Here is a 15,023-nt window from a genome sequence, read left to right on the forward strand (position 1 = left end):
AGAACTGATGCGTGCAACCTCAGTCGGAAAGGGAAAGAATCGATCCTTGAATACAAACGGCCCGCAAATAATAATAACAGGTCCATTAAGAAATTAGTATAAATTAAGGCCTACTGAACAGGTAAAGGTACGGTTTTCTCACCAACCAATTACACCTCATATCAATCACTTTCTGACTTGAGCGTCAGAGTGCCTGCAGGTACCCCCACCCCCAGAGTGCAGACGGCAGGGAGATCCAGGAGGAGTCCAGGGAGGAATAGGAGGAGGTTCGACACAGAGGGTTCTTGAGATCGGCTGGTTCCGCACTGAAATAGTATCGATCAGGTACATCATGAATAATTACAAAAAATAAGAATAAAGTTAACAAAAATATGGTTTATTAACTTTTGGAGAAAAAATCAATAAACAAAATTATTAATTTTATATATTATACGAATCAAATTTATAAGGGTTAAATATGTTTTTGATCCCTTAAGTTTTAGTGAATTTTGGAATTAGTCACTCTTTAAAACTTTGTATCATTTTAGTCATTCGTCTTTAGAAATGTATATATTTGGTCTTCTTATTAAATTTTGTCAAGTTTATTTGACATTTTAAACGCATTTTATGATAATATTTGAGTTAACACTAAAGTAAAAATGTGTCAAGTGGTGTAAACAATTTAAATATTATCATGAAATGCGTTTGAAACGTCAGATAAACTTAACAAAAATTTGTTAAAAAAACTAAATTCATGTATTTTAAAAAATAAGAACTAAATTGGTCGAAAAGTTTAAAGAAGGACTAATTCCAAATTTGACTTAATTAAAAAAAAACATATTTAATCTAAGTTATAATTAAACCTGAAACAACTCCAAGGGCAGAAGTGGAAAACCGGAAAAGAAAAACAAATCGCTCGCAATAGTCTGGCGTTGGCGGGAAAAAGGAAACTAGAAAACATAATCGAAAATGGATATATGCAAAAACGGAAAATGAGAAGAGAACAGAGAATAGAGAAGTGAGAGTGTGTGTGTGTGTGCAAAATGGCGGAAGATAGCTCTACCACCGATGTTCAGAGAATACTCGCAGCCATTAAATCCTCCGAGGCAAGCTTCTTCTTCTTATCATCATCTTTGTTTCTACTTGTAAACTACACCATGTCACTGTGGTCTCATATTTTAGGGTTTTATGTATAGGTTGTTGAGGATCGCGTTCAGTTGTTTAACGACCTTGGACGCATAGAATTGAAGAACGTGTCCGAGTCTGACTATGCTTCCGTCGTTAACTGCGTTGTGGTATCCTTGTTTGGTTTATTCCCAATCACATTTGTGTTAATTTAAAACTCACTGCAAATTCCGTTAGAGCTTTATAGTCAATCACATGTAACATTCCTATAGTTAGATGCCTTATTGTTTTTTTTTTCGTCACTTTGTTAGTGCTCATGTTTGAAATTGTAAGATTCATGCCATTTCAAGCAATATATAAGCCTCAGATTTAAACAAAATTTAGAATAAGAAAGAACTGTGTTACCTGATATTGAAATTCCCGACTTTTGTTTTTCTTTTAGTTAATATGTCCTTGTTACAGAGTATTCACGATCGTCATTTATGACTAATCCTGGACTAAGAGCCTGATTGGTTACTTTTAGGGAAGTTTTTCTTTTCTACTATGATTTTTTTTTATCCACAAGACTAAATGCATGATCTTGCTTAGGGGGTTCAAATCTAATGCATTTGGCCTGATGGTTTGTTGGTGAAACTTCATGACTTTATCTGTTATTGTACTTGTATGCTACTCTGAACTCTAACGATTTTCTGCATTCCTGTTACCACCTTAACGGCTAGCTTGACTTTTTGGGAGCACTTCACATGTTTGGATGTGACACAGTGCATGCTAAATAGAAGTATCACAAAAGTGGCTTTGCGCCTTATAGATTTTAACCTATCCAGTTGCCTACCACAAATTCTCAATCTCGGAGTCAAGGTATCTCTTTAATTGTCTCACGTGTTTTACTTTTTCTTTATCTTTTATATATCATATAGCACTTTCACATCTCCTAATTTTAATATATCTCTTTTATTATAACTTAATCTTACTATTAGGCTACTGTCTGGTGTGGCAAGCATCTAAAGATGAGTCTCCTTTCAACAGAAGAATCTCAGGAAGAAGAACACAGCTCTGTATTTTACAAGGTAGGAGTTCTGTGCTGTATATTGATCTCTCAAATAATCCTTGAATAAGTTTTTTTTTTTTAGTTTACAAAAGGAAAAAGAAAGCTTCTTACTTTGTTGGTTGTATGTATTTTTAGTAGTTTATCACGATCATTTTATAATTTGATCTTGATTTGTAATTTGGAATTGTTCTCTCCTGTACTAGGAGTAAAAGTTACTCATGAATATGTTTTTATTTCCCAAAGATCAGAAAGTAGACATTCAAGAGATGCCTTTGCTGGAAAAATATAATTGGACTTGAGTTTCCTTTGATCTATGCAGGGAAGAAGAGATAATACTTGTATTATGCTTCTCTAGTTATTTAATTTTTTTTATGATTTATTTTGACAATGTGATATAGCAATGTGGTCAAAGAGGGTTACATATCTGAATTAACATTGGACAGAGAAGGACAGCAGAAAAACAGTGAGAAGAAAAATTGAATAGTCTCAATGTTTAACTACTGCTCATTGGTTGCCATTATTGATTAAATACTGAGAAGTGAGCTTACAATTGATAATTAGTGACCATGAACTACTGATGCCTGCATGCTATAATTTGTGAAACCCAGCATAGTGTAACTAGTTCTGTCTATTAATTGAGTTAATGGTAAAACTCAAAATGACTCATTAATAAGATTAGACAAAAAGAAAACAGCAATGGAGCAAAATTGCCCACTAGGCCAATACCTCAACATTGTTTAATACAAAATAGAAGTGAAGCACTTATTAATTTTATCCAATCAGTTGCTGCGACGATTAAATCTCCTTAATCCTTGAAGACATTAATTACTAGTGCTTAAAATTACTTAACTTATGATTGCTTTTTGATTTTAATGCTATCCCTGGAGGCAATGAAATGCTTTGATTGTGATGATAAGGTGAAGAACTACACATTGCTGCTGCTCTTAACTTATTTATGGCATCAATGTTTGAATAAGAAGAGAGTAAAAGTTCTCCTAAAGCACAATCAAATCACAAAACATATGTTAGAATTTAAGCACAAGAGGAGAGCCAATTCAAAAGATTAGTCCATTCAGTGAGAAAACTTCTAAGCCTAATTACAACAGCAAGTAGCTTATATCATTTAATGCGGGACTCCTAACAACATATGGAAGCAAATCATTAGTAGAAGTCCAAAAGGATGGAAACATGAGCATATCTGATGTGTTTTCTGATTTGAATGCTTTTACTGACAGTTATTTATGTCATTGATTGAACTTTCAGTTTTAAAGTATAAAATACGAAACAAAAGACCTCGTAAAGCACCATAAAAGCACAAAACGTAGCAGAAGTCTAAAAACAGGAGAAAACGAACATATCCAAAATGTTTTTTGATGCTGATAAAAGCTTTTACTGACAACCTCTGTTATTATTATTATGCACTATTCAGATATTGTTTAGAGACATAGCACACTTCACAGGATTAATCACTTTTTCATTTTTCTGAAGCCTTAAATATAAATAGAACGGTAAAAAGTATCGACTGCTTCTTTTCTTATGTGGATTCTTTTATATATTGGTGGTAAATGAGAATGTGGTTGTTCTTAAGTGAATGCATGAGTCTTTTTGACTTGTGTAAAGCTCTTGGACGAATTGCATGGTTTTCAGCTTTGAAATATTCATTTGATAATTTGTTTAGTTACATCATTTTCTACTCAGTTATTTTTGTGTCATGTTTGCAGCTTCTTGTCGAGATCCTAAGGTTTTCTGCATTAACATTTTCAACTTTGTTGAGATTCACTGATTTTGGTGACAAGGAATTGATGGACACAGTAGAAATCTTCATTTCAGAAGTATTAAATCTGACGAAAGATTCTATATCACATGCTAAGGTAATATGTTTCTCTCAGTAAACAAAACTTGACAATGTGGGGACATTTTATATGATTTTTTTTGTAACTAAATGATGTGGGTTTTAATTTTGTTCTATTGTCAGTTATTATTTTCTTTTAACCTTATTACCTAACCATGCATTTTCACATTATTAAGGGAGTGGGACTTAATACATAAAAAAATTTCTCTGGTTGTAGATCAAAACTGAACTTAATTTGTCGGTCTTTAGAAAATGGCATGCCTCTGAAATTTTTGATCTCCCCGAGATGTTATAAGTTTCGATAAAGTCGTTGAGCGGTTAAATATATGATTTCTATAAATGTTTTATGATAGTGAAAGTTGTGTAGCAAAAAATAATGTTGCAGAGATGATATTTTTCGTATTCATATTTTTACCATGCAAAATTTTGTATCTGTTCCTAAGCATAGTTCATTTAGTGCTCCTAAGCAGAAAATTCAATCATTTGGATCAGAAGTATCGAAGGATGCACCCATGGTCCTTGATGCTGTGGTAAAATTTTGCAAGGCACGTTCTGAATTAGTAAACTGGGAGGAAAGTGATGAAAATGGGTCGGGGCTTGACAAACCTATCTCTGTTGTTCATGTTATCAGCATAACAAAATGTGCAATAGCAAAACTGTCTCAGATTGGTGTTTTTGCTGCAAACGATGGTGGCAATTCTGTTAATATTCTTAACATCTCCTGGAAAGGTGTTGTTTCTTTGCTTCAAATTGGCGGTGCGCATTTTACGGAAGTTAACGTAGCAAATATAGTGTTAACTTTGCTTGCGTTGATAACGGAGCCTCTGAAATGTGCTGCCCAGGCTTGGTCTTCATCACTCAATGAAGCAATTTCTGTAATTGAAGCTAAAAGAATCATTGTGCCATTGAGATTCTACCTAATGACTACTCATAAAATATGTTCGTTGTATCCTCATCAGGCGTATACAGTTTACAGGGAAATTTCACTGTGTGTTCTCAAGATCACAAGTTTTTGGATTTTTGTAAGCAATGAAAACCTTCTGAAATGTGCATCTGTGGCAATTACCGAACTACTGGAAGAAACAACCCTGGATCTACTATTGTCTTTGCTAAATTCTCATAAACTGAAACTGGAACAGAAGCTTGAGGTGCTAGAATGGTTGTTCATGAATAAAGGGGATTGTCACTCTGTCCTTGATTGTGCAACCTTAAGTGGTTGTAACGCTGAATGGGTTAATGACATCTTTTGCAATAGTTGTGAAAGTATGAGCAGAGCAAAAATGATAATACTTGGTCGGGTTGTATTGTTTATTAACTTTCTCAGATATTCTCGTGGGCTTGATGGAGATGTGCAAATAGCAATAACAAGGAAGCTCAATTGGTTTTTGGATATTTTAGTTGAGGAAGATGTCTACTCTCACATACTTGTTTTGCAATTTCCTTTATTGTATGGCTCTGGAAAAACAGCAGAACTGGTATCACGGCCTATTTTCACTTCCCTCTTGCAAGCGTTCAAAACCTTCATGATTGTGATCTCTTCAAGTACAGCTTGGAAGGAGTTGGAGTCTTTCTTGCTAGAGAACTTATTTCATCCTCACTTTCTATGCTGGGAGATTGTAATGGAATGCTGGTGCTTTATGTTGCGACATGCTGAAAAAGAGATGGCAAACAACATCGTTGGCAAACTATGCTCATTACTTAAGCTGTTGGCATCCTCAGACTCAGTTTTCTTGCCTTATTCTTCGTTCAGAAAGTTGGCAAGATCCATATGCATGCTTTTAACCTACGGTGCACGATCAATAGTTAACGAGGTATACATTTCTCTTGTCGGTGATGGGAGGTCACAGTTGTCACCAATTTTTTGTTTGGCTCTGTTCATGGAAGGTTTTCCACTTGATTTACTGGCAGATGAGTTGAGAAACACTTCCATTCAAAGAATTAAGTCTGATTATTTAGACTTCATAGACAACTTTGATGAAGCATCAATGGTGGTATGCTCCTCTGGTTTGTTTGGTGTTCCAGTTTTTATTCTTTCTGCTTCTTTGCCATCACTGTAAGTATTCTGGGTTCTGTCGTATTCCATCCTTTTTTGGATTATTATAAGTCACTAGGAAATACATGAAGTATAAACTTCATTAAAAAATATAGAATGCATACCCATTTTGCTATTGATTTGTTTTTATCTCTATCATTCATAGTTACTTGTATAGTCTGCGTACAGCACATGGGGACATCAACCCAAAAGGATTTATGAGTTCTGTATACTTTATTCTCTCTTTATGTCAGACTAATTATATCTTGCAAGCGAAAGTCAGAATTATGTGACCTCTCAGAATCAAATGCATGTTTCAATCTGATCTGAATGTTTTACTGATGGACACGATTTTTCTTCATTTCAATCTGATTTTCTTTATCGGTTCATTAAACCTGAATATTGTTGGTGTCATCTTTAAGAATGATATTCCCATTTCTGTGCAGGCAAAATGGACTATCGGATATTGATGCAAGGGCCTTGAAGTTTTTGGTTGCAGTTTCTTCTAATTACAAAAGTACTGTGGACGAAGTAATTAAGAACCGTTATCTCCAACTTTTCAGTGAAACTCTAGGGATAATCTCATATTTGGAACAACTGTATACCTCAAATGATATTGAACAAGCCATCATGGAGATTCAAAATATCTTTTTGTCCGAGCCGGGAGCCCATTTGAACAAATGCAAACCACATTTGGCTCAATTCCTTGCAGGGCTTGTTCACGTGGAAATTTCAGAAAGTGACGATGATGCAAAGAGCTGCGCTGTGTGGGAATTATATCACTTGCTCTTGAAAGAGCAGCACTGGGCACTTATTCACTTGGCAATTACCGCATTTGGATATTTTGCTTCTAAGACTAGGTGCAATAAGCTATGGAGATTTGTTCCACAGGATGCAGCACTTTCATATGACATAGTTTCAGGACTGGAATCAAATCAGGAAACATTTATGGTTGAGTTTGGGAAATTTCTTAAAAAGGAAAAGGCTCTTCTTACAGTTGCACCGAGCCCTGAACAGCTTGAGCTGTTAGGTAGAGAAGGCCTTGTGTTGAAACAGATGGTCCAAAAGGTTTCAGCCATTACCGAAGAGAAAGATAGATGTGATAAAATGGAAGTTGATCGCAAGAACCAATCAAATAAAAAAAGGAAACTTCCTGATGGAATTAGCAGAGGAGTGGAATTGCTGAAAAGCGGTTTAAAGATTATTGGTGATGGTCTTTCCCAGTGGCAGCTTAATCATTTTGATACTGCTGAACAACATGTAAAATATTTGACTCAGTTTTCACAACTTGAAAACGTAATTATTCACTTCGAGGAATTGACCGGGAGCGGTGAGGGATGTTCATCTTCTATGCAGAATAATTCTTGAGGTTGATTATTCATTGATGCATGTTTTATTGTGAAGAAATGTTCAGTAAAAATTTAGTTCCTTCTCCTTATCTTTTTTATATTGTATTATAGTGATTTAGCATCATGTAGTATTCTAGTACAAATTCTCTCTAGGTGAAGACAATGCTACTTGTGTCCCATAACAATGTCTTCACTTGAGGTTTTCTTTTTGCCCCTCACTAACTTTCTTATGTTTAAAACATAAGTGATAGATATAAGTTCTATTTATGGGTGAAGGAGGTGAAAAGAGCAGATAAGAGAAGGGAAAAAACATTGTGAAAGACGAGATAAATAACCTGTTGTAACACATTAAGTAAAGATGAAGTAATAAATATTATACTTAATTATAATTTTAGTTTCTATATTTTGTAAAAATTTGAAATTTTGCTTTCTTTTTTACAATTTTAGTTTTTGCATTATGTTAATTTTTTATTCAGTTTTTAATTTGTTTACAATTTAACTTCTTAATTTTTTTCATATTTTATAATTTTGATCAAATTTTTATTATTTTTAATTAATTATAATATTATATTTATAATAATCACGTATTAATTCACATATTTTAATATGTAAAAATTAGAAAATAAAATGACAAAATAAATAATTATCATGTTATTTAATTAATGAAAAAATTAAGTAACAAAAATTTAATTATAAAACAAATTTTTGAATATTAAATAGAGAAAAAACATTAGTAAATATTTAATTAAAAATATCTAAATTTATAACAAAGTTTAAAACTTGATTAATGTTATAATAAATAATATTATATCTCTTCCACAAACATTTACCAATTTTAAGAGTAACTCTTTCTAGTATATTAAATGACACAATTTTCTTCTCTCTACTTCTGATGATAAAGAAAGATTCCGTAAAAAAAAAGTGTTTTGATTGGTAAATGTCATAGAATTAATTGTTAGAGATTTGCTGCATTTACATGTTTTTTATATTGTTTTTCATGAATCTAAACATTCTTTTCTACTTCTTTCAATAATATGACATGATTTCTTATCGTGCTTATTTGATCTTTTATAGGATTAAATTAAAGCATCTATTATCCTACATTCAAGTTAAAATGAGAATTATAATGAAAATATATATAAAATTGATATCGAGTTGAATTTGGTACTTTGAGATTAATGCGGTTATTGTATAAACTAATGCCATCTTATCTTTTAGTCATAGAATATGTTTTATTACATTTATTGTAACTTGAAAATGTATGAATACATCTTAATAAAATAATTAATTATTTAAATAAATAATATAATAATAATCAGTTATAAAATAATCATTATTTTATAAAATAATTAAATGAATATATGGATTAGTAATAGTGTGTATAAACAAATACTTATTAAATGAATTGAAGTTTGATTTAATCTATCCAAGCAAATACAAATATTTTTAACTATTGTATTCACGACTATTTACGTATCAGATAGAGAGTATGTATGTATATATATACTAAAGAAAGAAAATGCTTAACATTATAATAACTTTTCTGATACAAATCAATGCACATTTGATTGACATTATATAACTTAGAGGGTTGACTCACACACCACTCTTTTATTAACGCTGACATTTATTACAATTTTCTCTTTCAAAAAGACTATTTTCTTAGGAAGATGCCAAACGTTTTTCTCTGATACTATTGATAGTAGCTACCTGTTTCTGATGGTCTGGGAGATTTTCTTTAATAACGGGAATATTCTTGAAATTATTATACCAGGAACACAGCTGAGGGAATTTCTCATCTTGAAGAACCTTCACTCCAATAATATCTTCTGCAACCTCAAAAAATTTGAACATGGACCCAAAAGCTATGTCCACAATGTTAATAACTTCTCCCCCAAAAATTTTCTTCTCACCACCAAAACACTGATTCTCAACAACCATGAGATGCTTCGAAAGATTCTCTATGCTCTTTTCTCGTTCTTCATCAGAATTGCTACGGTAGAATGCCACACCTGCAGAAAACTTCAAAAGTTCATCCCATACAAGTGTCATTAGCAAGGTAAACTAAATCAATTAATGCTAAACTTAAGATAAAATGAATATTAATCGTATACAGATGCTGCACAGGCTCATGATAATAATGAAAAACTAGAAATCTGCAGGTTTTCAAGAAGTACCGTTTCTTCAGTATAATTAACCCAAAACCGTGCCAAAGCTCTGTTGTAGGGATCAGAAGGAAGCAATGGGTTATGTGGCCAAATCTCATCTAAGTATTCAACAATAATCATGGACTCACATAAAGGTTTTTCATTATGAACCAGCACTGGAGTTTTCTTGTGCACCGGGTTGTATTGAAGAAGTTGAAGACTCTTGTTGTAGCGATCTTCCTCTATATACTGATATGGTATATCCTTTAACTTCAAGGTCCATACCACCCTCAAAGTAAAGGGACTATACCAAAACCCATGAAGCCTCACCTCTCCCATTTTGCCTTATTTTTCCAAATCCAACACTAACCTATTTATATCACACTCATCCATGGGGTTATCCTATCTACCACAACTTTCACAAATAAAAGAAATATTAATTGCTAGTAAGAGTTTCAACAAAAATTGTCTTCACTAGTCACAATTATTGAAGAAAAAAAGTATTAAAATTTTTGAAATGTAGTGGAATCTGTGTAGTAGGTGGAGTCTTCAGTAGATGGATTGTTACTTGAAACATTATTATCATAATAAATTATGGACGTGTTAGAATATTATATTTCTTCAGTAGGCGATGCTTAAATACTTGATCTTTAATATTTCAGAGAAGTTAAATCCTTGAAATATACAATAAAATCAACAGATAACTAATTTAAATTAAGAAAAATAGAAATTTTTTCTTCAAATATTATATTACCTTTTATATAGTATAATGTTTCAAGATAAAATTTCCTAATTTTTGTACGATGTTGTTAGTGCTTGCGTAAAGTACTTGAGTTTTGGTATTTAAGGTTCATAACATTATAATATATTCACGTGTGTGTCATCGTAACGTGTGTGTCATCGTAATGGCTTACGTCACAAATGAATAAGTATATGTACTTCCATATTTTATATCGTACTAATTTTTATTATTTGAGTATAATAAATCTAACATTTATAAGAATATTATCTCATCAGGTCAACTTTCTATTTTATTTCTTTCTTACTTTTATCGGCTAACTATAATAAATGAAAAGTAAACAAATCAAAATGACAGTTCAATTTTTTTTTCTTATTCCAATTTTGAAAAATATAGAATAAAAAGTAATATATATATATATATAATAGTAATAATAATAATAATGTTTATATTTTTTTTTTGAAATAAAAATTAGTATGAACTTAAAAAAATGGGAATGAGTATAACAAAGACACGAATATTAATTTAGTAGCGAGAAATATAATTAAAACATTAATAACAGATTGAGAGCTTAAAATGATTTTATCACTTAATCATAAATAATCGCGTATGATAAATTTATTATTTTTATATTTTTTCTTGGTTTGTTTTTATAATTACTTTCTATTGATGCGTAAACTACTCTATGTAATCGCTGCATAATATATATAAAGTTTTTAATTCAAAATCTTTTATTATACTTATTAAGGAGAAGAAAAAAAGAGGTAAATAGGGTAAGTGTCGGTGAAGATTGTAAACCTAACCCACTATGGCTGGATGAGTTTTTCTTTTTACAGTCGTCAAAGAATTTTCAAAGTCAAATAAAAGGTGCAAACAGATGATTGAGGTTTTGTTTTATATTTAACTTTTTGCTTGAGAGGGACCAAATCAAATCAAAGATAAAAATGAAGTTAAGTTTGGTAGATTTTAATTTAATATAAAAATTGAATTCATTAAATTAATATTCGGTAGGGAAATTGTTGAACAAATTTTTAAATTTACTAAAATTGTATAAGAAAAAATATCAATAAAATAAACATATAACTATTTTTGTACGATTATGAATATATATACTTTTAACTTTTTTCATATTTATAAATAAATTACGTAATCTTATTTTAGATTAGAAAAATATTGTCATATTTTAATAAATATAAGTATATTATACTTATAAAACTTTAATTAAATCATGAAAACACTTTTAAAAAAACTATTCATATGTTTATTTGCTAAATCTTTTTAAATGTAAATATATAATATTATATTTAATATAATATGTGCTGTATTTTTTTTATTTTTAATTTAAATCAAACCACTGATTAAAAAAACATAAATAAAAAAATTATTTAGATTAAATATCAGTTTTTTTATTGAATTTTGATTATTTTTTAAATTAGTTAAACAATTTTTAATTTTTAAAAAAGTATCTACAAAATTATAATGCAAATTACTTCAGGATGTCCAACTTAAATAACTTTTCTTTTTAAATTGGTCAAATGACATTTTCTTTTAACAAAATGGTGTAACTCTTTTTTTATTGGAAATCAAAGTTATGTTACCCACTCCACTTCTTTCTCCTCTTTCTCTTCAGAAGCTTCAACGCCACACACATACACACTTTTCTCACCTACCACTCTTCTCACCTTTTCTCCGTTCTCTCTCTTATTCACTTTCTGCTTTACGCACTCAGCTTCAGTTTGAAACTTCTTCTCCTCTCCACCGTCAAGCTAAGGCTTGTTTCTCTAACTCTCTTTTTGTAAGCTGCGTTCTTCCTTTGTTGTCACTTACCACACTTTCTCTTTCGCAGGACATGCACAGTTTTCGTAATTATTTTAAAATATGTTCATTTTTATAATTTAAAAATAAAATTATACTCTATTAATCAAAAAGTGTAAAAGGAAGTCGTATAAATGTATTACCGACAATAAATCATTCTGATAAAGAAAGCAAAATATTGGTGAAATTTCTAAAATTTAAACGCAGTCTATTAACTCGACAGCAAAAAATAATCCTTTTTATGTCGTTTTATGAAGTTAATTTTGTATTCCTTTGGTAGGTTTTAAGAGAAAGGTATAGGAGTGATTAGCAGGATGGAGTAAGATTGCAATTTTTTCATTTATGCACCCGATTTGACTGGATTCACCGGCTTAATGATAATTTTATCCATCCATGATATGAGAGAGCTGAACTTGAAGAGCTGAGTGCTTAAACAAGGGATCCGATCCCACAAGAGATCTATGTTAAGAGAAGAAGTGAGAGATTCTATCCCCATTCGAATGGAATGGATAAGATCTAGGACTTGAGGGATTCGATCCCATTGGAATTAGATTATGAAGGGATTCAATCCCAATTTGAATGGATTGGATCTTGGGTGAGAGATTCGATTCCATATCATGGAATGAATCTGTTAGTTGGTTAAAGTTGAGAGGATTCAAGCCATGTGTTTGGTTTCTGAATACTGGGTTTTTTTTTACTAATACAAATATCAATATATACTATTTATTAAATTAAGGGCAAAATAGTAATCTCATCTATATTTCTATTAAAATATATTTTTAATAAATCACATCAATCAATTTTTTCACAAACTTTCACAAAAATTACTTTTAAATTTATTCACATCACTTCTAAATCTTTAAAAAAAAAAACAGATAATTCACTCTTAAATCCACTTAAACATGTCAGCTCACTCTCTCTCAAATACTGTCCCCTATGATGCACAAATACGATACGTGTATCGAATACGACACGTACCCGATACATCGATACATTTATTTTTAAAATAATAGGATACGATACGTGATATATGAATAATGAAAAATATATAATAATTCTTACAAACATAATAAATATATGATTGTTAATGTGAGAATCCAAATTTTCTAATTAGAGACAAATTATTTTGGTAGTCAAAACCTTGTAGTTAATGTTAATGACCATTTAAAAATCAATTCATCATTGAAACTATTTTAATTATCAATTTAGAGACCGATTATAATTTTTTGGAATTATTTAATTGTCAATTTGGTCACTATATAGTGACTAATTATTTTTTGTCACTAAAATTGTATACTATTCAAAGATTTTATTGTAATGTACTACTACTTTATAAATTATATGCTTTATTGATAAGTATCGTTAGAGTATCTTAAAATATCGGACATGATACGTGTCGAATATGGATACGTGATCCAAATTGAAGTATCGGTACATCATAGACTGTCCCTCAAGAGAACACAATGTTAATTTGACTCTAACAATAGCAAAGAAGTCTAAAATCATGACTCATATGAACCTGTTGTAAGTTTATGTGTATTATACAAGAAAAATGTATATTTTTTTATATGATTTAAATTATAATAAATAAATATTTTTTAAGTTTGATTAAAGTCGTCTTTGTTTTTATGTATTTTCTAGTTCAACATGCTTATTTTGAAAAAACTATAAACTGATTCATTTTAAGTTTTTTTAAATATAGTATTGATTTTTTATTATTTAAATGGTTAAATATATTTATAATTTTTTTAAATTTGGATACAAAATTAGAATTTGTCCATATATTAAATTTTGAAACATTTTTCTCCTCAAATCTTAAAAATTAAATGAATATAGTTATTTTAAACATTAATTTTTTTTGACATATTAAACAATATTTTATACTAATATTTAAGTTAAAATGTGTCAAAATTATGTAAAAACATTGTTATAAAATTGATACACATCAACAAAATTTAACTAGTTAGGATCGGAAAACTATATCATAAAGTTGGGAACAAAGAGAAATTTTAATTTCATATTAAAATTTATAGACAAAAACATATTCAATCTTTATTTAAAAAAATGAATTTTTGGCTTAAATATTGGCTTTGTTTTAATTTTCGTTCAATTTTTTTAATTTGATCTTAATATTTTTTGTTTGATTTTGTCATAATATTTTTTATTGTTTAATTTGATCCTATTAGAAAAAAAATTGAAGAGAGACGAAATTGATCAATTTAAAAAAAAATATTATAACTAAATTATACAAAAAAAATTAAAATTAAATTAAGAAAATTGAACAAAAATTAGGATTAAATCGATATTTAAACTTCAGCATGCGATTTAAACTTTCTTATGTGAGGGTAGAAAACACTGTAAACATATAACCGAAGAAATTTCTGTACTAAGAGAAAAATAAAATCTTAAATACAAATTGAGATCACTCCCACACAGTTATATTAGAATTGAGGTAGCATGGTGAAAATGAAAGCTATTTACAGACAAATATTTCATTTTAAATCTTCTCCTTCCTTTTTCTGTTTCTTTCACATCTTGATAAGAAAATCAACACTTAAATATTGATGCTAAAATATGTAAAATGTTTAAATAGAAAGAGCTAATAGTTAATCGGACGTGAAAATCCGGTTAACAATTTTAGAAAACTGTTTTTTATAATTTTAAAGTAATATATACTAGTACATCAATATATAAATTAATTTTTAAAAAAATTAACAATAAAAAATTATAATTAAATGTAACTTAAAGAATAATATATATATATATATATATATATATATATATATATATATATATATATATATATATATATATATATATCGGATGTCGACATTCGATACATATATAAAAATTGACATCCGTTTTTATAATGTACCAGATGTCAACATCCGATAATTAAAAATATTATTGTTTTGGATGTCGACATTCGTAAAATGA

The 15,023-nt window shown here is 29.8% G+C and overlaps 2 protein-coding genes across 3 annotated transcripts; one reads left to right on the forward strand and one right to left on the reverse strand.

The window, feature by feature from the left end:
* The first annotated feature begins 965 nt into the window (after positions 1-965).
* On the forward strand, positions 966-7,743 carry LOC114190449. 2 transcript variants are annotated; one of them, XM_028079336.1, is made up of 7 exons: positions 966-1,085; positions 1,176-1,274; positions 1,828-1,962; positions 2,082-2,171; positions 3,874-4,023; positions 4,475-6,057; positions 6,483-7,743. In XM_028079336.1, the coding sequence occupies exons 1-7, from the start codon at positions 1,023-1,025 to the stop codon at positions 7,402-7,404; spliced, it is 3,042 nt and encodes a 1,013-aa protein (XP_027935137.1). In that variant the 5' UTR covers positions 966-1,022; the 3' UTR covers positions 7,405-7,743. The 2 variants fall into 2 exon arrangements, with proteins under 2 accessions (XP_027935137.1, XP_027935138.1); XM_028079337.1 differs by having other exon boundaries at positions 998-1,085; positions 1,824-1,962.
* A 1,144-nt stretch (positions 7,744-8,887) lies between these two features.
* On the reverse strand, positions 8,888-9,895 carry LOC114192361 (probable glutathione S-transferase). Its single transcript, XM_028082061.1, has 2 exons — positions 9,563-9,895; positions 8,888-9,407 (listed from the first exon to the last, which is right to left on the reverse strand). Exons 1-2 carry the CDS (start codon positions 9,869-9,871, stop codon positions 9,048-9,050), a joined length of 669 nt encoding a protein of 222 aa, XP_027937862.1. The 5' UTR covers positions 9,872-9,895; the 3' UTR covers positions 8,888-9,047.
* Between the last annotated feature and the right edge of the window lie 5,128 nt (positions 9,896-15,023).

This window comes from Vigna unguiculata, chromosome 7 (genome assembly GCF_004118075.2).
Source record: "Vigna unguiculata cultivar IT97K-499-35 chromosome 7, ASM411807v1, whole genome shotgun sequence".
NCBI classification, from domain to species: Eukaryota; Viridiplantae; Streptophyta; class Magnoliopsida; order Fabales; family Fabaceae; genus Vigna; species Vigna unguiculata.

Coding starts and splice junctions, on each gene's coding strand:
- LOC114190449 (XM_028079336.1), top strand. CDS start 1,023: ATGGCGGAAGATAGCTCTACCACCGATGTTCAGAGAATACTCGCAGCC. Junction 1,086..1,175: donor CAGCCATTAAATCCTCCGAG/GCAAGCTTCTTC, acceptor TTTTATGTATAG/GTTGTTGAGGATCGCGTTCA. Junction 1,963..2,081: donor TTCTCAATCTCGGAGTCAAG/GTATCTCTTTAA, acceptor TCTTACTATTAG/GCTACTGTCTGGTGTGGCAA.
- LOC114192361 (XM_028082061.1), bottom strand. CDS start 9,871: ATGGGAGAGGTGAGGCTTCATGGGTTTTGGTATAGTCCCTTTACTTTG. Junction 9,408..9,562: donor TTAATTATACTGAAGAAACG/GTACTTCTTGAA, acceptor GAACTTTTGAAG/TTTTCTGCAGGTGTGGCATT.